We start from the raw sequence: 24,124 nt of genomic DNA, 5'->3' as shown, positions 1-24,124 counted from the left end.
AATCTCTTATAACACACTATGACATGTTACAGCAATTTTACAAACAACGGAAAGATAGGTTAAATTTAAATGTTAACAGTACGACATAAGATTTGTGGGTGGCGCATTTACGTTGTAGATATCTATGGGCTCCAGTACCCACTTAACACCAGGTGGGCTGTGAAAGCTCGTCCACCCATCTAAGCAATAATATATGAGTCAACTATAAGAGAGAAATAGAGAGACAGAGAAGTTAATATATCCTAATACATATCTCACTCAATCTCATGCGCGTGAATAATGCCCTCGCGCTCTTACCCACAGAGGTATTAAATTGAATTTAGGAGATGATTGGCCCCTTGGATCGGTCTGTCTTTTTCTAAGGGGTTTTAAAATAGTTGTCTGCCTATGCTTAGTAATAATATAGACATTTTAGCAAATTTTCGTATCAAATTGTCTAATCTCGTTAATGATCGTGAATGTGGGCTGGTTGCAGCATACAAGTGCCAGTGTGCTCCGGGGTACTCGTTGGTGGACGGCAAGCGGTGCTCGGCGGGCGTGGCTGCTTCGCCTTGGCTGGTGCTGGCGCACGCGGGCGCCGTGCTGCGTATGGACCTTCACGGCCGCGCGCCGCAGACACTCGCCAACGCCACCGCCGCTGCTGGACTCGACTACCACTACCGCAGGAACTTGCTATTCTGGTCCGATCTAAAAACTAGAAAGGTTTGTGTCCCTGTTTTCTTATGCCAATCCTAAGCTTTCAACTATCAGAACCAAATAACGTAGACATTTAATTTTATTTAGCTTTATTACTATTGTTACGCGCTGGGATTCGGGATAAATAAAATTTCATCAAAGTACAACTAAAAACTGTATTCAACACTTAGAACACTTAAAACACTTCACAAACACTTTAAAACTCTCAATTCGCTTCTTCCGATTCGCTTCAGGTGATCCGTTCGCCGTTTCGCTTCGAGTAGTTCCGATTACTGACTGTCTGCGTGCCATCCCTGCAACGCTTTTATAGCCGATGATACCTCATCCCTAGAATTATTGAGAATATTCCACACATCTTTAGTAGTAGTTTCCGCTATCTGGCAATAGATGGCCTTCTATTTCTCGAGCGTTCTAGGTGCTACTAGGTCCTTCGATATTCGTTCGACTATTCGGCGATAGATGGCGTTACTCTTACCGGCGTAACACTATGTTTGTGAAATCCTAATTTTGGATTTTTTTTATAACCAAGCAAACAAGTTACCTATCTACAAATTTCGAATGACGTTAGAAATTTCTTGTTATTTCAGATCCACTCTCAACAACTAAGCGCTCCGGCAGGGCTGGGTAGGTTCGGCGACGCAGAGATCTCCGTGGCGGGGTCGTGGGCGCCGGTAGCGCTGGCTGTGGACTGGGTGGGCGACAAGCTTTACGTGGCCGACTCGCTCGGACAGAAGGTCGACGTGTTCGAGCTGGACGGCCGCTGGCACGCCGTGGTGCTCGGGTCCAACCTCACCAGCCCGGCCGATCTAGCACTCGATCCTACTTTGGGACTCATGTTCGTTGCTGATAGCAGTCAGGTTAGTATGATGTCCATAAATGTTATTATCTAGGCTCAAGTAATCGTTTTTACTTGCAGTTTCATACATTTAACTTTTGGTTGTCTTTCTTACATGAATATAGTTATTGCACAGAATCCCTTCATAAACTAGTGCCAATAAACAACTACACTGAGGTGTGTGCTGTTTAATCATACCTATGTAGTCAATTGTCAATTTTTTTAACTAAAAAGTATTTTAATACAAATCAAAGCTTGTGGCATTAGATAATTTTCGGTCCGATGATTAACGCCGAGAAGAATTTCCGCATCAATTTATTACACTCCGCATACAGTTTCACTGCGCCATGTCGTTAGTCACTGGATCGCCATAAATCTGTTATACTATCTTCATTTACAATTTTTGTCACAAATATCTAAGTTATAAAATTAATTCTAAATGTAAATAAGTAGCATAACACTTTAGATTGATTTTAGATAATACGAGCAAACATGGACGGCACTCACATGAAGGCCATTGTTTCCGAAGCTGCGTACAAAGCGTCAGGAATAGCAGTGGATATAATCGCACGCAGGGTGTTCTGGTGCGACTCGCTACTGGACTACATCGAGACCGTCGACTACGACGGAAACCACAGGTTCCTCGTCCTCAGAGGTCAACAGGTGCCCAGTCCGTCTAGACTGGCACTCTTCGAAGACAGAGTGTACTGGTCGGACAGCACCAAACAGGGTATAAGCTCCGTCAATAAGTACGGCGGGGCGTCCAGTATTCAAGCCATATACAAAATGAAAGACATCAGGGACCCCAAAGCTATCACTGTGATACATTCTCTAAAACAAACCTCGGTCAACAACCCTTGCGGAACCAACAACGGGGGGTGTTCGCAGATGTGTATAGTCACTGCGCTTCAAAATGGAGGATTAGGATACAGATGCGCTTGCAACATCGGATACAGGCTCGAGACTGATCTGCGCAACTGTGACATCGTTAACGAATTCCTTATGTATTCTCAACAAAGATTTATCAAAGGAAAGGTATTGAATCCTGTGATAGAAGGTTTCAGTGACGCCATACTGCCAGTTGTGTCCAGGAGAGCGAGATTCGTCGGTTTGGATTTCGACGCGAGGGACGAACACATCTACTACTCTGACGTGTTACAGGATGTCATTTACAGAGTTCACAGGAATGGAACTACCAGGGAAATCGTGTTAGCATCGCAAAACGAAGGGGTCGAAGGACTGGCGGTGGACTGGGCTTCCAAAAACTTGTATTACATTGACTCCAGAAAAGGAACTTTAAATGTACTATCAACAAGGAATATTGCTTATAAAAGAACATTATTGAAAGATCTGAAAAGACCAAGAGCAATCGTCGTCCACCCTAACAAAGGGTTCATTTTCTTCTCGGAGTGGGATCGTCCTGCCAACATCAGTAGATCTAATACAGACGGTACTGGTCTTCTAGTCTTCGAGAATGTAACCCTCGGCTGGCCAAATGGACTGTCCATAGACTTCGACACGGATCGACTGTACTGGTGCGACGCGCTATTGGATCACGTACAGCATTCCAAGCTGGACGGAACTGACGTCAAGACTGTCAGTTCACGATTGATCAGGCATCCATTCTCGATTGTTATCCATAAAGAATTCATGTACATCACCGACTGGAGACTTGACGCAATCGTGAGGTTACACAAGTTGACTGGTGAACAGGAAGACATCATGGTAAGGGAGCCGCAAACAAACAGGCTATATGGCGTTAAAGTTTACAGTGAAAAAATCCAGAAGATAGACCCGATGCAACCTTGTGCGAGAAATAACGGAAACTGCCAGAAACTATGTTTCGCTATACCTAGAAACAATACAGAGTTTTTGACGGTCAAATGCGGTTGTCCGTACGGTGAAAAGTTGGCGGCGGACGGTCAGACCTGTGAATCTGATCCGAACTCGGAGCCTCCGGTGCAGGCGTGTCCGCAGTCCTGGGATTTCACGTGTAACAACCAGCGGTGCATTCCGAAGAGTTGGGTCTGCGATGGCGACGACGACTGCCTCGACAACAGCGATGAAGAACAAAACTGCACCAGTAAGTAGCTTTACTTCAGATTTGTTATTTTTTTCGCGGAAGCCAAGTTAGAACAATAATTCACCTATAGTAGGAATAAAAATTAAAGGAGATGCAGATTTCTAGTTAAAATGCATGTAGTTAAAAAAATCTTCTTCAATAAAATGGTAAATATATTTTTTCAAACTGTGAAAAGTCAGCGCAATTTACAAATTTAGATACTAAAGAGCTTAAAAAGCAATTAAAAATACCGTACCATATTATCATGTTAAAATTCAATGTGTTCTACTATGTTTTACTCTATGTCCTACTCTAGCTGAATTCTGTTTACGTTTTAGCGACATTTAGGGAATGGAGATTAAAATGTTGGAATTGTTGTATAGAGGTTTAGAGGAGCTCATTTTAGAGTCTGATGGTGAAGTGGCAAAGAAGGTTTCTGAAACTGTGTTGTTTATAAACGCCATGGTTCTAAACGTTAGAAATGAACTCTACTTCAGTGGCGAGTAGTGTGATGGTAAAATAAAAGGAGAGGTGATTGATCACCTTTCATTATCAGCAAACATTTTCTGAGAGCACTTCCTATTACACACGATAAAAAAGCCAGAGACAATCAAAGTCCCTCTGAGGAACCAAAAGTGTCAAGCTGTTTGTTTTTTGGTCGTAGTAAGGTTTTTTTAACGCGTTAATAATGGTAATTCGCAATGAACAGAGGCTACGTGTGGCCCCAGAGAGTTCATGTGCAAGTCTGGGCGGTGCATCTCCGACATGTTTCGCTGCGACTCCGAGAACGACTGCGGAGACTTCTCCGACGAGACCGGCTGCGTCAACGTGACCTGCAGCAGCGCTCAGTTCCAGTGCGACAACGGGCGCTGCGTGCCCTCCACCTGGAAATGCGACTCCGAGAACGACTGCGGAGACGGCTCGGACGAAGGGCCACACTGTGCCGAGAAAACTTGCGCATATTTCCAGGTTACATTTACAGTCTCAAAATTTTTCGTCTGTGTTGCATGTCGTGTGACGGTCGGCCGCGGAGTAGGGATAAAGTGAAAGGCGCTCGGCAGAGCAGCCAAGGCCAATATGGCGGCGCCTATAGTTCGCAGCAGCTGACCGAGTAGTTTATAGACTATTACTCATTTGGGCCAGTGCTCCACGCTATTTTGTTTGTTTTTGTCAATGTTTAATGTAAATGTTGTTTATCAGAGTTAAATGTCTATAATGTGAAAAAAAGTTTCACTTTTACCGTGGTTTCATAAAACTGCACAATCCTTTTTTCTGATTAAATATATTTTTAGTGTTCAACCCCCGCTACTAACGAATACTACCTTACCTTTCAAACACAACGCGTAATTATTACACGGCACCGAACGAATGCCGAGAGAGATGAAAAGGAAGCAGTGCAGTGTACCCGTAGCCATCGTGGTCGCAGAGCTATTACAATTTAGGCTTCTGTATCGATCTACCGTAAACCACTAACGGTTTTTTTTTATTGCTTAGATGGGATGACGAGCTAGCTATAGGTTACTGGGGCCCATAGACATCTACAACGTAAATGCGCCACCCACCTTGAGATATAAGTTCTAAGGTTTCAAGTAAAGTTACAACGGCTGCCCCACCCTTCAAATCGAAACGCATTACTGCATCACGGCAGAAATAGGCAGGGTGCTGGTACCTTCTCGCGCGGACTCACAAGAGGTCCTACCACCAGTAATTACGCAAATTATAACGGACTGAAAAAAAGTCATATGATTGAGAGCGGTGGCATTTGTGGTTGATCACGACATCACGCTATGTTACATTTCCAGTACACGTGTCCTCGGACCGGGCACTGCATCCCGGCCTCGTGGGTGTGCGACGGTGACGACGACTGCTTCGACAAGCAGGACGAGGCGGACTGCCCTCCGGTCTCGTGCCTCCCCAACCAGTTCAAGTGCGCCGATCTCAAGCAGTGTGTGCTGGTAGGAATAAGACACGAGAATTTTCGTACCAATACTATACCAATGTTGTTGAGATAGGGGTAAAAAATTTGATCTTTTTAAGTGTGCACTTATGTTATTTACTGATGTAAGTATGTCAGGCTCTGATCCTAAAGGTTTCAAGCTGTAACAAAACCAATATCATTACACTTTTTATATTAAGTTCTGGAGTTTTAATAAGGCAGGCAAGGGAGTACTCTGAGGAGTTGTTCGAGATGATACCATCATCTCGTTCTTACCATCGCACCGCCCGCCACCGGAGTAGAGTTTAATCATACTCCCTGGAGCCACTGCGGTCATCCACAGTGCATTTCCAGAGGTCTTTTTTGGCCATACGTACCTTCCGGTTATGGAATGTGCTCCCCTCCTCCACGGTGTTTCCCGAGCGCTATGACATGTCCTTCTTCAAACGAGGCTTGTGGAGAGTATTAAACAGTAGGCAGCGGCTTGGCTCTGCCCCTGGCTTTGCTGAAGTTCATGGGCGACAGTAACCACTCACCATCAGGTGGACCGTATGCTCGTCTGCCTGCAGAGGCAATAAAAAAAAGGCAGCTTATTTGGGGCATATTTGTCAAGGGAAGTGGATTATAGTTCTTATGGTGGTCGTGAGCTCCGGTAAGCAAGTCGAACTGCGCGTTGTGCATCGCTGTTGTAACGGGTTGCAGGAGGTGTACAAGTGCGACGGCATCCCCGACTGCAACGACGGCAGCGACGAGCTGGGCTGCCCGTCGCTGGCGCCGCACCAGTGCCAGCCCGGGAAACAGTTCCAGTGCCGCTCCTCTGGGATCTGCATACCCTCCACTTGGCATTGTGACGGTAATCAAATATAATATACGTGCACTTTTATTTAATGTACTTATTTATTCTTGACGTTAAGAAACAAAATTAGTTATTCAAGGTAGGTGGCGGCATTTACGTTGTAGATGTCTATGAGCTCCATTAACCATTTAACAACAGGTGGGCCGTGAGTTCGTCCACCCATCTAAGCTATAAAAAAATCTCCTTACCGTAACTTTTCTTACTTGTTCGAAGACTTGTTTCTTACCACGGTTTTTTGATGTATGTGTTTTTTTTAAGTGGAGAATGATTTTAAAATGGGTATCAGGTACGCCGGACTGCGAGGACCTCTCCGACGAGCCGGCCTCCTGCGGCACGGTGGAGTGCGCCCCCAACTACTTCCGCTGCGACAACGGACGATGCATCTTCAAGACGTACGTCTGCGACGGAAATGATGATTGCCAGGATGGGTCTGATGAAGGACTCCAACATGCTTGCAAAGCGCCGCCTTTCCGGTAAAAACTTTAATTTGTAATGATGAATTATATTCGGTTCATTTGTCAAGAATATCTGTTAGTCTACATTTCTCTTTGTTTTCAGCTGTCCATCCGATCAATGGGAATGTCCTCAAGCATCAGGCCGCTGCATCAATTTCACTCAAGTGTGCGATGACAAATTGGATTGTCCGGGTGGCACCGATGAAGGTATGAGTTAATGCGCTGTAGATTATCTCCTCGTTAGAATTTTGTAGGAGACATTAAGTAAGCGTATTTCATTTGCTCAGGTCCGGTGTGCTCGGAGAAGCAATGCTCGTGGCGCGGGGCCCAGTGCTCGCACGGGTGCCACGAGACGCCGGGCGGCGCGCAGTGCGTGTGTCCGCGCGGCCTGCAGCTGACCCCGGGCGAGCCCGACGCCGCCACGTGCTCCGACCTGAACGAGTGCGAGCCGCCCGGCGTCTGCTCGCAGCTGTGCACCAACACGAAGGGCTCGTACGCGTGCGGCTGCGTGGCCGGCTACCGACTGGCACTCGACGCGCACTCCTGCAAAGCGGACAACCATTCCGGCGCCTTCCTAATAATCTCCAACCGCCACTCGATCCTGGTAGCCGACCTCGACGAGCAAGGCCTCGAGCGGGTGCCCATCGACGTTGAGAACGTGGTCGCCACCGCCTCCGACATGCACACGGGTACCATTTTCTGGTCCGACATGAAGCTGAAAAAGATCTCCCGCCTGGACCGCGGCGGCGAGCCGAAAGTTATCGTCTCAACGGGACTTGATCTAGTCGAGGGACTCGCGTACGATTGGGTCGGCGGCAACGTGTACTGGCTGGACAGCAAACTGAACACCATCGAGGTTGCGAAAGAGGACGGAGCGGCTCGGACGACTCTGCTGAGCGGTAACATCACGCAGCCGAGAGGGATGTGTCTCGACCCGGCTCCGGACGCGAGGTGGCTGTTCTGGACCGACTGGGGCGAGCATCCCAGAGTCGAACGGATCGGCATGGACGGGACCCGACGAATGGCGATCATTACTACTAAAATATACTGGCCAAACGGCCTCACGCTCGACACGGCCACGAAGAGGGTCTACTTCGCTGATTCCAAATTAGACTTCATAGATTTCTGCAACTACGACGGCACGGGTCGCCAGCAAGTGTTGTCGGGCAGCCATTACTTGCTGCATCCCCACTCACTCACACTCTTCGAGGACACGCTGTACTGGACCGACCGTCAGTTGAACCGAGTGCTGTCGGCGCACAAATTCAAGGGTTCGAACCAGACGGTGGTGTCGCACCTCATCTCGCAGCCGCTGTCCATCCACGTGCACCACCCCTCGCTGCAGCAGCAGTACACGTCGCCCTGCAAGCGCGACACGTGCCAGCATCTGTGTCTCCTGAGTCCCAACCAGACGGTCGGCTACACGTGTATGTGTCAACCGGGGTATAAGCTCTTGCAGGATGGAAAATGTGCAGACGGTAAGTTGTCACCGATTTCATATTTATCATCATCATCATAATTAATGAATAATACGTAGATAAACTATACATTATTGGATTTTTTACTGCTATGGTCGCTACCCTTCTTGAAACCTTTATTTATTATTTATTTCATGAGGATACCATCAATATTCACAGTTGATTGAATATGTAATATATTAGGTATTTATATAGGTGTTTGTATTGAGTTTGTTTACAATATATTTTGATTACTTTTCCAATCTTCATAATCCTGCTTCTTTCTGCCGCAAAGCAGTTACGCATTCCGGCTTAAGCAGTGGTCTGACTTCCACAATACCATTGAGACTTGAATCTAATGTCTGGAGGTGGCTGGCGAGCCTCACGTTGTGATGTCTGTGAGACTCCATCAACCACCTAACGGCAGCTGGGTGGCGACAATTTCACGCGCACACAACAACTATGGGGCGCATGGCTGGGCTAGGCTATTTAGTTAGTTATAAGCCGACGAAATGAGGTTAAAATCTCAATTGTGTTGTAACAGCGGCAGTGCTTTTTCCTTCGCGGTAGTAATACGAAAGACTACAGGACGAGGACCTGCCAGGCCAGTTATGTACCTGCTCGTGTGGACGTCTCATTATTTCCTTCATCTTTAGAATTATGCAAATTTTTGTCACCTGCGAGAATGATTTACAATTGGTTAGTGTTTATTTAGAAGAAATAGTACCTGCTCCAGAATTCGACCGGCTTGGCGCGTTATCCATTAAATTATCGCTTTCATTTCTTTTGCAGAAGAAACAGCCTATTTGATGGTACTGAAGGGCACTCAAGTCATCGACCTCTCCACTGACGGCTCAGGAAGAGCTGGACAACTGTCGCCGGTGGTTGGTATACAAGGTAAATGAATTTCATTGTTTATAGTACCTATAAGCCGCGCCAATAAAGAAACGAATCTAAAATGGCGGCGGCGATCATGCGCTCTCACTCTAAACTATTGCTGTCTTTAGTCGCACGCGGCGCGTACTGCATGCAAAAAAATTATCAGTTCTGACTTTGTTGTTGAGTTCGAGTTTTTTCACTTTTGAGTTGTGCGACTTAGATGATTGGCAGCAAAAGTATCTACCCCAGATGAGACACCTCCCTCTCTGCCAGGGCATAAAGTAAAGTAAAGTACATTCTCATTTGTTTTTTTATATTTTTTTACAACAAACAACATTTTCTTTCTATCTTTCTTTTTATTTGTTGACCCTACCATCTGTTAGTGCAGGTACATAGACGCCATTTTCGATTCGTTTCTTTATTGCTACCAGCTATGTGTTTGTTTGTACGACACGCAAAATCGTTTTTCTCAAGACAGTTCACGATGACCTAGCCTCCTGAATTTTGGCATGAGCCAAGAGAAGGAAAACTCTAAAAATAGTGTAGTCTTTGAACCTCTTTGACGTATCAACCGTTAAGAGAAAGTACATTTTGTTTTTCTTTGTGACATCAAAAAAGGGAATGCTCAAGTCGCTTATGATCAATATGGATTGCGCAATTGGTATTGATACAGTAGGAAAAGGTACGGGACTATCATTTATGCGCTCTTAATTAGGTACCTACCTATATGCAAATATTTTAAAACGATGCATCCGTTGGAGATAGCGTAAATAATTACATTCTCTTAAAAATACAATTTGTACATTGATTTGAAAACTAAATATATCATGATAATCACGACAAATGAATAGAATTAAGTCTATTTTGATTATTAAGGGTTTCTTTGACATGCAAAAAATGGTGGACTTTTAAGTGTAAAACTATAAGGAAATCCAACTAGATTCCAGAAAACCCGACAAGACTTCCCTACACCCTTTCCAAAGAGCCCGTGTCATTTTATTAAATTTATTAGGTGACACACCCAGACACACACGCACAATACATGAAGAGCTAATCGTATTAATAATTTCGACTGATTGTGGCACAGGTGGTATCCAATTGGACTACGACCGTCAAGGACACACGCTGTACTGGCTCCAGTCCATCTCAGGAGACAGTGAGGATGATGAAAACTGCACCATATACACTATGCCATACGGTGGTGGCAATAAGGCTGAATTTTTAGGCCGAGACACCGGCATTGTTGGTGCACCATCTTCGATTGCTTTCGATTGGATTGGAAGGAACTTATACATTGCAAATAGAGTTGCCAGTAATATCGAGTTGATCAAAGTAGACGGCAAAGTTAAGTACAGAACCATCGTGATGGCAAACGATGGTGGTAAGATGTCCGTGGCAAAACCCAGAGCTTTGGCACTTGATCCTACAGAAGGGTAAGTTAGAACTTATAAACTGCTTATCATATTAAAAATTCATTTGACATAGAGTAAAATTTAAAATTTTCTTTTCAGTAAAATGTACTGGTCTGATGAAGGTGGTTACGGAGTTCCCCCAAAAATTGGGAAAGCAAACATGGACGGCACCAATTCTATCATTTTGGTAGATACTATTGAAAGACCGGAGGCCATCACCATCGACATTGAGAGAAAGATTGTCTATTTCAGCACTCAGTACCCCGCCACCGTCATCAGTGTAAACACAGATGGAAATGACAGAAAAACTATACTCGACGAATCAAATGGTATCTCGTATCCAAAAGTGATCGCTGTACTTGACTTGAGGCTGTACATACTTGATCCGAGACACGAGAAGATCATCCAAGCCGATCTCCCCAACGGAGACAACATCAAAACGATTATTGACAATGAAAGTGATTTGAAATCTTTTACAATTTTCCAAAAAAGGAAGATGATTCATCATCCTTGTTCTCAGAGCAACGGAGGCTGCGAACAGATCTGTATTCCAGGTGACGACAGCGTGTCTCGGGTGTGTGCTTGTTCTATCGGCTACAGAAAAGAGAACGAGATTCATTGTGTTCCTTATAAGACGTTCGCAGTAGTCTCTCAGCTAGATTTAATCCGAGGGTACAGCCTCGATACTAGCGCAGAAGCGATGGTACCCATTACCGGTTCTGGACATCATATCCTACACGTAGACGTTCATTTCGCCGAAAATTATATTTACTGGGTCGAGTTCAACAGAGGTCAGTGGAACGGAGTTTTCAGGATACGTCCAAATGGTACAGAACTGCAACACATCATTAAGGATGGAATCGGAAGCAATGGCATTAGAGGCTTAGCCGTCGATTGGGTTGCAGGTAATCTATACTTCACAAATGTATTTCCGCACGAAAGCTACGTGGAAATGTGCTGGTTGGACGGTTCGAACCGAAAAGTCCTCGTGAAAACAACAATGGACGCCCCAAGGGAATTAGCCGTTAACCCGATATACCGGTTTTTGTACTGGATCGATTACGGGCAATACCCTCGCATTGGCCGAGCGTATCTCGATGGGAGTCAATGGAATACATTAGTCAGTTCCGGGATATCGAATCCTCGAGATTTGACCATCGACATGTTGACTCATGATGTGTACTGGGTAGATTCTAAATTAGACCAAATTCAAAAGATTTCGTACAGCGGCGGCAACAGACAGGTGATCAGATCAAATTTACCCAACCCGATGGGCATAGCGGTCCACACAGGTAGCGTCTACTGGGTCGACAGAAACTTACAAACTATTTACAAATCGTCTAAACTGCCCGGAAATATGTCGATGCCAGAAAAAGTTCGAACCAACTTAGGAAAGTTACGTGATATAGTAATATTTGATGTCAACAACCAACCGACCGATGAGAGCAATCCCTGCAGAAAGTTTGGAAATGGTGGCTGCGAACAACTATGCTTCAGCTTCCCGCCAGACAACGGCGTCACAATGCGATGTGACTGTGCCACGGGACAGGTATCAGCCACAAATCCGACTAAATGTGATGTTGTAGATGAATACCTAGTCTTTACGACTAGAACGGAAATTCGAGCTGTCAACCTTGATCCGAAGTCTACCGGCGTACCGTTCAAACCCGTAGTCAATTTGACCAACGTCGTCGGAGTCGAGTTCGACTACGCTGACAACAAATTATTTTTTACACAAATCAGACCGTGGGCGAGAATCGGTTGGATGTCTGCTAATAATCCAAGTTCTGCTGCCATCCAGAATATTATAAACAAAGGTATCAATCCTGAAGGCATCTCGTATGATTGGACTCAGCGGAAAGTTTACTGGACCGACAGCTCTAATAACTCCATCTATGCCATGAACTTGGATGGTTCCGAACTAGTTATGATAGCCCGAGTTGAAAGACCTAGAGCCATCGTGGTCGACCCATGTAATGGCACGTTATATTACACGGATTGGGGAAGATTTGGAACTTCAGGTAAAATATACCGAACGACAATGGCAGGCTCATTGAAGAAAGCTATTATCGACAAAGATTTATCACAACCCAGCGGCTTAACTATCGACTTCGATGAAAACATATTGTATTGGACTGATGCAGTACGAGAAAAAATTGAAAGATCGAAACTTGACGGCAGCGACAGAGAAGTACTAATCTCGGCAACGATCTATCCATTCGCCATTACCGTCTTCGGTAATTATATTTACTGGACCGACCTTCAACTGCGAGGAGTTTATCGTGCCGAGAAACATACGGGAGCCAATATGATCGAGATGGTAAAACGACTAGAGGACTCCCCACGAGACATTCACGTCTACAGCCCGAAAAGACAGAAGTGTCAAGTGAATCTTTGCAAGATCAGCAACGGAGGTTGCGCCCATAGTTGTCATCCAGCACCCAATAATACGGTCGAATGCAGATGTGACGAAAACACAAAATTAGTGAATGAAGGTCGCATGTGCGTGGCTAAGAACATCACCTGTGACTCGTACAAATTTTTCTGTGGTAACGGAAAGTGCATCAGTAGGATGTGGTCTTGCGACGGGGATGATGACTGCGGTGACAACTCTGACGAAGATAAGAACTACTGCGCATACCATTCTTGTTCACCAAATGAGTTCCGCTGTAATAACGGACGTTGCATATTTAAATCTTGGAAATGCGATCACGAAAATGACTGTAAGGACGGCTCTGACGAAGAAGGTTGCGTCTTCCCGCCGTGCGCTGATGGCGAATTTACTTGCCTCAATTCTCGCTGTATTCCCATGTCACAAGTCTGTAACGGCATCAACGACTGCAAGGATAATGTGACCAGCGACGAGACGCAAGAGCGCTGTCCTACGAACACAACATGTCCCACTAACCACTTGAAGTGCGAGAAGACAAACATCTGCGTCGAACCGTACTGGCTGTGTGATGGAGACAATGACTGCGGTGACAACTCTGACGAGGATCCACTCCACTGCGCGCAAAGAACTTGTCCGTCCAACAGCTTCCGCTGTCCGAACCATCGGTGCATCCCTGCTACTTGGTACTGCGACGGTGATGACGATTGTGGTGACGGTGCCGATGAACCACCCGAGTACTGCCGCTCGGAAGGCCGGACCTGCTTCGGGGACCTTTTCACCTGTGACAATGGAAACTGCATTCCCCGGATCTACATCTGTGACGGTGACAACGATTGCCTTGACAACAGTGACGAAGACGACCGCCATCAGTGCAACGAACGTAAGTGCGATGCGGAAACCGAGTACACCTGCGAAGAGAACAAGGCCTGGGGAAGGGCGCAGTGTATACCCAAGAAGTGGCTGTGTGATGGTGATCCGGACTGTATTGATGGCGCTGATGAAAACTCTACCATCCACCACTGCTCCACTCCAACGCCGTGCACCGACGATCAATTCCAGTGCAACAACGGCCGCTGTATCAACCGAGGCTGGGTCTGCGATCACGACAATGACTGCGGAGATGGCTCCGATGAAGGAAAACATTGCAATACGCAATACAAACAGTGTACGGACCAGGAATTCAAGTGTCAAAATTTTAAATGCGTTAGGTAAATACGAATATGCATTATATTTCATTTATTACTTGTGTACTCATTTATACGACGTATTTTTTGTAATTAAATATGTATAACATAAATCGATATTATTGCAGGAACCACTTCAGATGCGATGGCGAAGACGACTGCGGTGATCACTCAGACGAGGTCGGCTGCGTCAAACAAAATAAAACGTGTCCGACAGGACAGTTCAAGTGTAACAACGACCAGTGCATCGATTACAGCCTCGTTTGCAATAAGGTGTCAGACTGCAGCGATGACTCCGACGAGCCGGCCCACTGCAACGTCGACGAGTGTGCTAAGCTGGAGATTAACCAGTGCGGGCATAAGTGCATCGACACTCTCACCAGCTACTACTGCGACTGCAACCAGGGCTACAAACTCCTCACTGACGGCAAAGCATGTGCAGATATCGACGAGTGTATAGAGACTCCAGGCGTCTGCTCCCAGTACTGCTCTAACACTCCTGGCTCTTATTATTGCAAGTGTAATGATCAATACTATGAGAGAGAGGCTGACGAACACACCTGCAAGAGAAGAGATAAGATACCGCCATGGGTCATATTCACAAATAAGTACTACGTGAGAAACATGTCTACGGACGCATCTCTGTACAATCTGGTTCATCAGGACCTAATGAACGTTGTCGCCATAGACTTCGATATAAAAGAAGAACAGATGTACTTTGCTGACGTTTCCGCCAAGACCATATACAGATCTAACTACACCGACCCCAATCCCACAAAGGAAGTCGTGATTAGGCATGACTCTCATGGACTGGAAGGTATCGCGGTTGATTGGATCGGAAGAAAGTTGTACTGGCTTGACAGACACTCTAAGAACTTGGACGTCTCCGAATTAGACGGAACGAGACGGAAGACGCTTAAAACCGGAATCGCCGATCCCAGAGCTATAGTTGTCCATCCAGGAACTGGCTATCTATACTTTACGTCTTGGCATCTGCAAGCGTACATTGGAAAGATGGGCATGGACGGATCAAACTTCACTATGATTTTGAACTGGGACGACGACATCGCCTGGCCTAATGCGCTGACCATCGATTACTTCACAGACAGGATTTATTGGGCCGACGCTCACTTGGACTATATCGGGTCAGCCGATTTAGAGGGTAGACACAGACACGTGGTGCTCTCTGGAAAGTCCGTACCTCATGTTTTTGCTCTCAGCTTGTTCGATGACGATATTTATTGGACTGACTGGAATTTGAAAGCTATAAGAAAAGCTAACAAGCATTCCGGCGAGAACTTGACGGTTTTAAGAAATACCACCCACAGACCATACGATATCCACGTAGTGCACCCTCTGCGACAACTGCCTTATCCTAATCCTTGCGGCGATAACAATGGAGGCTGCTCTCATCTCTGTCTGATCGCTCCTCCGCACGAGTCGAGTTATCTAAATATTGAAGGTTATGGCGAGGAAGGTGCCACCACATACAAATGCGACTGTCCGAATCAGTTCTACTTAGCTAGAGACATGAAGACTTGCATAGTCAATTGCACCGATGGACAACACAGGTGTAACGGTCGCGACGAAAAATGTATCCCATGGTTCTGGAAATGTGATGGAGAAAAAGATTGCAAAGACGGTTCCGACGAACCCGACACCTGCCCGGTGAGACACTGCAGAGCTGGCTCCTTCCAGTGCAAGAATACTAACTGTACCCCTGCGGCCACTATTTGTGACGGGACGGACGACTGCGGTGACGGCAGCGACGAAGCAGAATGCGCACACAATTGTCCGTCTCTCGAGTTTAAGTGCAAACATAGTGGCAGGTGCATATTGGACAGTTGGAAGTGTGACGGAGACACCGACTGCAAGGATAACAGTGACGAGGACCCGGCGATGTGTCACAATAGAACTTGTAATCCCGACACTGAATTTTCGTGCAAGAATGGTCGCTGCATTCCGAAACTGTGGATGTGCGACTTCGATAACGACTGCGGCGACGACTCCGATGAGCCCGCCTACATGTGCCGACAGAAGAACTGCACCACCGGATGGCGCCGGTGTCCCGGACAGTCCAACTACAGGTGTATTCCTAAGTGGTTGTTCTGCGATGGAAAAGACGATTGCAGAGATGGTTCAGACGAACTAGCCGAAAACTGTCCAACTTGCGCTGCCGAGACTGACTTTACGTGCGACAACAAAAGATGCATACCGAAACAATGGCTCTGTGACTTTACCGACGACTGCGGCGACGGCAGCGATGAAACCGAAGCTCTCTGTCAGAGCAAATACAGAGAGTGCTCCGAGTCCGAGTTCAAGTGTGGCAGTGGCAAGTGCATATCCTCGAGATGGAGATGCGACCACGAGGACGACTGCGGCGATAACTCGGACGAGACGGACTGCGGGGGCTTCCAGTGCAAGAACGGAACGTTCCAGTGCCGCTCCGGCCATTGCATCGCGGCGCACTTCCGCTGCGACGGCGACCGAGACTGTCGGGACCTCTCCGACGAGATTGGCTGTCCACCTAAGTTTCCCGGCGGCAGATATTGTCCCGAAAATAAGTAATTAAAAAATCATTTTATTTTCGTTTAGTAGTGCGTACACTGACTAACATTGCGATGTTTAATCAACAGATTCCAATGCGGCAATACCCTGTGCGTGTCGCAGTCGGACCTGTGCGACGGCACGGACGACTGCGGGGACGGCTCGGACGAGACGCCCGACATCTGCAACAACTTCAACTGCGACACCCTTCGCCGCTTCCACTGCGACAACCACCGCTGCGTACCCAGGTACTCCCACTCTAGCCTTGCCAAAGCTTCTCGTCGACTGCTGTCTACCTAATATGCTTTCAGCGGAGTAAGGTATATAAATGGACAAAAAAAAAATCAATCTCTAGTTAAAGAACATTGATTTTGGTATTATGTAGTTAGTGTAAAATAACAACAGCTTATGTTTGACGGCGATGAGAAAATAACAATTGGGATGGGTTGGATTCAGCGCGACGTGCCGGCGCAAGAGTCCGCTTCGTCTAGCTAGCAGTTAAAGTATTCTCGCGTCAATCAAGTTTTTTAGCGTTATTTTCAAAGAGTCCTTAATTTTTGTCTAAATAAACTGGTGCGACGGCATATTGTAAGATCGCACGGGCATTTGCTGGCATCTACGGAAATCTGTTGCGGGGCGTTTTAGTTCCAATCTGTTGTCACTGGTAACTGTTGTCACTGGTGGTAATTATACTGAGACCTTAGAACTTATATGTCAAGGTGGGTGGCGCATTTACGTTGTAGATGTCTATGGGCTGCAGTTACCACTTAACACCAGTTGGGCTGTGAGCTCGTCCACCCATCTAAGCAATAAAAAAAAGCGTATTACAATAGTATTGAGACAACTATTCCCAATCTTAATGCGGCCGGTGGCATTCGTTCATGCATAGTGTTGTGAACTGTGGACTAACTGAACAGAGGGCCGCCCCACCCCTGCGCAGGTACCAGGTGTGCGACGGCGTGGACAACTGCGGCGACGGCTCGGACGAGAACAACATGACGCTGTGCGCCAGCCGCGCGCGCCCCTGCGAGCCGCTCACGCAGTTCCAGTGCGCCAACAAGCAGTGCGTGGAGCGGCGCCGCCTGTGCGACCTGGGCGACGACTGCGGGGACGGCTCCGACGAGCTGGGCTGCCATCACGAGCGCTCCTGCTCACATCTAGATAAAGGTTTCATTTCGCAAAATTAATTTCGCTCACAAAAGCCACTCTTGGAACCATTTTATGATCTTGATTGTTTAAGTCAGTTAGGCATTTACCACTTTTTTATATTGACCCGGCAGTCTTCGTAGTGCCTCAGTCGATAAATAAAAGACTTAAACTTTTGTATAAAATGAACTTAAAACAAACAAAAGGAATCCGTCCGACGGGGAACACATCAAAGGGAAAACAAAATTGTTATTTTTTTTTATGTGATTCCGAGATTCGATTGATTATTAGAATAGAGATATAATTTCTGACTTTATGGACAGGTGGGTGCGAGCAGTTCTGCACGAACTTGACGTCCAGCAACGGCGGGTACATCTGTACGTGCTTCCAGGGCTGGATCATTTCGTCCGCCGACCCCAAGCGCTGCGTGGATCTGGACGAGTGCTCTGCTGGCCTCCACCACTGCTCCCATCTCTGTACCAACCTCAACGGAAGTTTTAGCTGTTCTTGTCGAGAAGGGTTCCAGTACGTTACTATAATAGTGTTAATTGTTCTATTTGTGTATTTTTCTAAGATTGAAGGCAACATAGCAACTGCAAACCTGTTGTTTTTAAATTCCATAAAAAGCAGAGGCTCACGTACCTACAGCAGCCTTACGCCTTATGTTAAAGAATATTACATCTTGCATCAAGAGTACACATTTGTTGCATCGACATAGAAAGTGTACCGCATTTTTAAAAACAAATATCTTCCGCAGACTCGCCGACAGTCTGTCTGGAGTGTGCAAGGCGACGAAGGATGACGTCGTCCTGTTATACTCGAACGGCCCAGAGATCCGAGCCTTTGCACAGAGCAAGAATGAGCAGTTCGACGTGATCACCTCCGAGAAGAGGATCGAAGCCATCGACTACGACCCGGTTAACGAAATGATATTTTGGGCGGACAGCTACGACAAGACGATCAAGCGATCCTACATGGTGAACGCGATGAACGGCGCCGTCAAAATTGGATTCGCGCAGGATTTGAACATGAAGGGTAACTCTAAGCCGACCGCCCTCGCCGTGGACTACGTGGGAGACAACCTCTACTGGACGGAGGTGGAGCGACTCGGGTCCAAGCCCCGAGGTCGCGTGCTGGTGGCGCGGACGGACGGGCGGTACCGCCGCGTGCTGGTGGCCGCAGGGCTGGAGTCCCCCACGGCGCTGGCGCTCGACGCGAGAGCCGGACGCATCCTGTGGGCAGACGCCGGTACCGCACCCAAAATAGAGATCGCCTGGATGGACGGCTCCAAGCGGCGGCCGCTCGTCACCGAGAACATCCGCCATCCCACAGGCCTCGTCATCGACCACGCCATGGATCGCGCTGTCTACTGGGCAGACACTAAGCTGAACACTATTGAGATGATGCGTCACGACGGCTCCCAGCGTCGGGTCATCCTCAAGGGAGATCTGCTGCGGCATCCGCTATCACTGGACGTGTTCGAGTCCTCGTTGTATTGGGTCACCAGGGACACCGGGGAGCTGCTGCGACAGGATAAGTTTGGTCGAGGCGTCGCTTTTGTTATATCTCGAGATCTCGTGAACCCGTCTGGAGTCAAAGGTGAGGAGACTAAAAACATACCTAAAGTAAAAATACCTCATATTTTAAATATCTGTAAAAGAGATACTGATTTCGATCAGGAATCTAACTTGGATCTCGTGGCTCAGAATTCAGGGTCAGTAATCCATTTTATCGTGACGATAATTATTATTGGTCGTCCATTATAAGACGGAGATAGGGAAATAACAAGGTGATTCTTTGCAGTATACCACCCCCTCCGGTACAACGTGTCGGCGCTGACGGCGTGCTCGCGCGCGGCGTGCTCGCACCTGTGCCTCGTGGTGCCGGGCGGGCGCCGCTGCACGTGCCCCGACCAGCAGCCGCCGCCCAAGCGGGCCACGCAGGAGCTGGCCTGCGACGCACGTATGTACCTACTAAATAAACAGCGCATAACATTTATTCAACAAAACACTGAAGCGTCTGTCTTCTTTTTAGCCTTTTAATTATTATTATTTTTATTGCCCAAGCTTTCTTCTCACGCTCTCTCTCTCATTTATCCCACATGGTGGTGGGGTCAGCTTTCCTCACTTTACTCCTCAACTTCGCTCTGTCTTCGACATCCTCGTCAGCAACATTGCATTCTCTTTTGTCCTTCAGCACTACGTCCTTCCACCTTGTCTTGGGTCTAGCTCTAGGTCTTTCTTCTATTAAATTTAAATGAATCACGCAATCAATAATAGTATGGTGATATTGTTTTGGATGAAACAGCGATAGAAGTCCCCCGTCCTTTACCCCGCATCTGCGAGTGCGAGAACGGTGGAACGTGCGTGGAGCGCGCCGACGGAGGCCTGGAGTGCCGCTGCGGAGAGGCGGGGGCGGGCCCGCAGTGCGCGTCCCCCGCCGCCGTGCGGGCCGGCGCAGGGACCGGCGCGGCCGTGCTGGTGCCGGTGCTGCTGGTGCTGCTGCTCGGAGTTGCTGCCGGAGCCGCCTGGTTCGTCATCAGGAAAAGGCCGTTGTAAGTATTCTAATTTAACTTTTATGTTAGAAGGAAGGTAAACCTTGTTCAATTCAATTTTCCTTCATCGTTTTTATCAATCCGCAAAAGGTCCATAGATTGTCCACAGGGTCTGATCATCAATTAAAAAAAGTATGTAAATTTCTATTTAAACTAAAATAACAATCTTGTTGTGTTCTAATTTTTTTTTTTTTTTAAATATTAAAGCTCTGTAATACAGCAGAAATCATACTTTTTTGGTATAACAGTGGTAAAGGCGGCCTGAGCAGTCTAGCGTCATCCCAGAGCGTCTCGTTCCGTCAGGGCTCCAACGTGGAGTTCGGTGGCGTATCAGAACCCGCCTACACGCTCGAGGAAACAGCGGCTGCAGCAGCCGCCGCCGCGGCCGCTAGAAAGGGGAGAGATTTCTCCAACCCTATGTATGATGCGGTCACGCGGGCTGTTGCCGCGGGTGAGCCTGAACCGCCGTTACGTAAGTGTCTTATGTTATTTGCTTTGCTTCTCCAATATCTATCTTCTATATTATTTACAAATTCCTGTTTAGTTACTTTATATAGCGCGTATAAAATGATTATAACTGTAATTTTAAAAATAATAAACTTATGGTTATATATATAAATGGCCAAGCTGATAGATATTAAACGAGAGTCAGTCGAAATGTAGAAAATATTATTTCAGCTGGCATTTACGAAGTACCAGACGAGTTAAAAGATAAGGTAGCATCCGCTGTGATCTCCCCTTCATCAAGTGAGACGCGTCATGCCGCAGCGTTAGGCGCCGGCGCGGTGCGGGCTCTGGAGCCAGCCGCTGACACCGGCGCCGACACGCAGGGCCTTGTGCGCGAGGACAAGCATTGCTAGCACGCAGCCCCGCGCAGACCCGGGCGACGGGTCGCGCCGCTCCTGCTCACGCCGAGAGCATTCTTCTACAAACATAAATCGTCCGACCACAGGAATAATGTAAAGCTCTACTCTGTACTTCAACATCACTAGAGCAATTTGGAAGAGAGTGTCATAATTAATGACAATGACGAAGACAACTTCAATGTCAACGTCAGTCGCCTCGATGAGGCCAAATAAAGACTTTGAAGTATGTCAGATTTCAAATCATTTCAACAAATCGAAGATGCAATTTGTAATTTAATGTGACATTAAAATGTTAATTAAAAAGAATACGTACATACAGTTATTTGTTAAAGTTTGCGTGTAAGTAAAAATAAACAAAATGGATCTTTAAAAAATTGATGTTATCATTATTATTTTATATCTACAAAATGTGAATTATAAGACACGAAAATTAATTTCGTTTGGTTTTTCCAATGTCTTTCCGTCCTTTCTAGATTTAAATATTAATTTCTTCCCAAAAAGTTTATTGTTTTTAGTTAATTTAATCTGATTCTGTTTCGAACGTACTTAGATTATACCTCGTTTTGTTTTATGCTCAATCGTTATGTACATGCATAAAGACCATATCATCTCGTGATAAATAAATGTTAAATATCAATCAGTAATACATTTCTACATAGTAGCTATATACATTCCAAGCTTGACTTATGTTATTCCCTTTATTTGTTGAACCCTTTGATATAAACAAAATATAAACATAGAGACCACATATTATGTCATAAATTAAAAATATTATGTATTATAAATTAAAGCAATGTGTAAAAATAGACTAAAGGGTAAACAGTAAAGGCCAAAGTGACTGTTACATTCCTAAACATATTATCTTATGGAGTTAAGTTAGACTAGTACATAAATGTAATTTAGGAATTGTTCGGCTTTCCCGCCATTAAACTGGGACTTGTTTCTTCTTATAGACATTTAAATTTATTTTGACAATAAGCAGTAAGGATTATTTATTTATTTCGATTTTAGGATTATATAAAGATGAAAATTAAATGTTATAAAATATTAAAGAATCTTTTTTGTGGAACTAAAGTATTGCCATAAAAGTATGAGCTGTTTTTTGTTAATTTTGACTATAATAAAAAATTCATGTTTTTTGTTTTGTAAATAATTATGTGCATTCTAGTACATAAAATAAGAATTATAAATATTACTGTTACATAGAACCTACATCACATTTTAAAAATGATGTTAAAAGTCTTATTATGTCAATATACCTAATATGGATAAGGAGATGAAAATATTTTTATATCGGGATTATTATAGTTATAGACTGTCTTTCTGACTTAAGTTGATAAATATTGTGAAAAAAAAATGAATATAAAACCAATTATTGTGTATGTTTTGTGTGTTTTTATTTATTTATTACAATTAAGTTACTTTCCTTTGCACTAATTTAATAGGGGTTGCATAGCTAAATGGTAAACATCTTGCGCACTTCAGCTTACACAAGTACTGAAATTCTGTGTAAATAAACGTTTTATATTGAGATTATATACACAGAAGTGGAGAAGAGTAAGAAGATGGAAATAGAGAAACAAAATTATTCACAAATTATAGAAAATATACAAAATAAATTATGAAGTGAAAACAAAATAAATCCCACAACAGAATTCAAATCTGATGGTGTGGGACCTAAGTTGTCAATTGTAAGTTAGTTTTGCTTCTTGGCTTCTCTCATTTTTCAAACTATGATTAAGTTAATATAATTAGAAATCAGAGTGTATCAAATCTGAAATTCATTAGAGACTACCACATTTATTGCAATATAAATTACTGGTTTCTTACATAAGAAAATGAAACCTATTGAAAGACCCTATATATATATACATTATTAGTGATGTCATCTGTTCTACAAGTAACATGCTCTATTCACTGCCACTTCCAGCATAGTTCTACAAATTTCCATGTTTACTAAATCGAACGCGCAGGGTAGCTTCGACCATAGCTCTCTGCATTGCTGTTTGGGTGACTTAATCTTCAGTGTTCTTAGAAAGACTTTTTAACTACTAAATCATGTGTAAGTTAATTACAATATCTTAACGCTCTTATCGTGGCCGCTGCATGTTAAACCCTCGACCCGTGACGACGTAGCGAACAGCTGTCGTCGCCCTTAACATATCATTTAAAATCCTCTCGATACACTCGATGATTTTAGGTATTTCAAGCACCGGTACGGTACCTAATTGTCCTTGTCGAATGCGACGAAAAGTATTTTTTTTTAATTCCCTTGTAGGCAGCCGAGCCTTCGGCCCTCTTAATGGTGAGTAGTTACCTCATTCATGGACGTCAGCAATGTTAGGGGTATAGCCAAGCTGCTGCCTACCACTAAGTATACTCCGTAAGCCCAGTTTGAAGAAGGACATGTCATAGCGCTCTGCAAACACCAGAGGTGGAAACAATATTCCACCCGAGGCCGAATTTATGCGATGTAAAGCAAAAATCTTTGTCTAGACGTGAAGTACCGCTTCACTCTGTTGAGGACACTCAGCATTTTTGACACCAGTTTGGGTTTGCTTAGGAAATAGCTTCGCCAATCCCGGAGCTATTTGCATAGCTCGAATATGTTCGAATATGTATGAATAGTTCGAATCGTCAACTACAAGTATCCGACTACTCGTGGAAGGTTGCAGGGATACTTATTGGAATTGCGGCTCCATCATAAAAGGGTCCTTCTTTGCATTGAATGTGCAAAACTGTGTCTTCAACAGGTTGATTTGAACTAATTCTACCCACACGGAGGTACAAGTGACACACACACAATATTTCAGAAACAAGTGTTGATCGTCTCTCCTGTACCACGTT

At 45.4% G+C, this 24,124-nt stretch overlaps 1 protein-coding gene across 2 annotated transcripts in view; it reads left to right on the top strand.

Moving 5' to 3' along the window:
* The window catches only part of LOC101739353 (low-density lipoprotein receptor-related protein 2), a 215,512-nt gene extending 192,853 nt beyond the window's left edge, over positions 1-22,659 (top strand). For both annotated transcript variants that reach the window (XM_038014036.2, XM_038014035.2), the window contains 21 exons: positions 476-702; positions 1,284-1,553; positions 2,009-3,614; positions 4,303-4,562; positions 5,396-5,548; positions 6,232-6,382; positions 6,672-6,858; positions 6,944-7,047; positions 7,128-8,318; positions 9,090-9,194; positions 10,264-10,609; positions 10,688-14,188; positions 14,293-16,728; positions 16,801-16,959; positions 17,652-17,878; positions 18,181-18,382; positions 18,615-19,456; positions 19,661-19,819; positions 20,165-20,411; positions 20,660-20,883; positions 21,090-22,659. In XM_038014036.2, coding sequence (XP_037869964.1) covers positions 476-702; positions 1,284-1,553; positions 2,009-3,614; positions 4,303-4,562; positions 5,396-5,548; positions 6,232-6,382; positions 6,672-6,858; positions 6,944-7,047; positions 7,128-8,318; positions 9,090-9,194; positions 10,264-10,609; positions 10,688-14,188; positions 14,293-16,728; positions 16,801-16,959; positions 17,652-17,878; positions 18,181-18,382; positions 18,615-19,456; positions 19,661-19,819; positions 20,165-20,411; positions 20,660-20,883; positions 21,090-21,271 — 12,779 coding nt within the window. In that variant the 3' untranslated portion in view covers positions 21,272-22,659. The remainder of the gene's footprint in view (positions 1-475; positions 703-1,283; positions 1,554-2,008; positions 3,615-4,302; positions 4,563-5,395; positions 5,549-6,231; positions 6,383-6,671; positions 6,859-6,943; positions 7,048-7,127; positions 8,319-9,089; positions 9,195-10,263; positions 10,610-10,687; positions 14,189-14,292; positions 16,729-16,800; positions 16,960-17,651; positions 17,879-18,180; positions 18,383-18,614; positions 19,457-19,660; positions 19,820-20,164; positions 20,412-20,659; positions 20,884-21,089) is intronic.
* Positions 22,660-24,124: the final 1,465 nt, after the last annotated feature.

The sequence above is a fragment of the Bombyx mori genome, chromosome 11 (assembly GCF_030269925.1).
Source record: "Bombyx mori chromosome 11, ASM3026992v2".
Lineage (NCBI taxonomy): Eukaryota > Metazoa > Arthropoda > Insecta > Lepidoptera > Bombycidae > Bombyx > Bombyx mori.
Note: the sequence above shows the minus strand (reverse complement) of the source record. Positions and strands in the feature narration are given on the sequence as shown.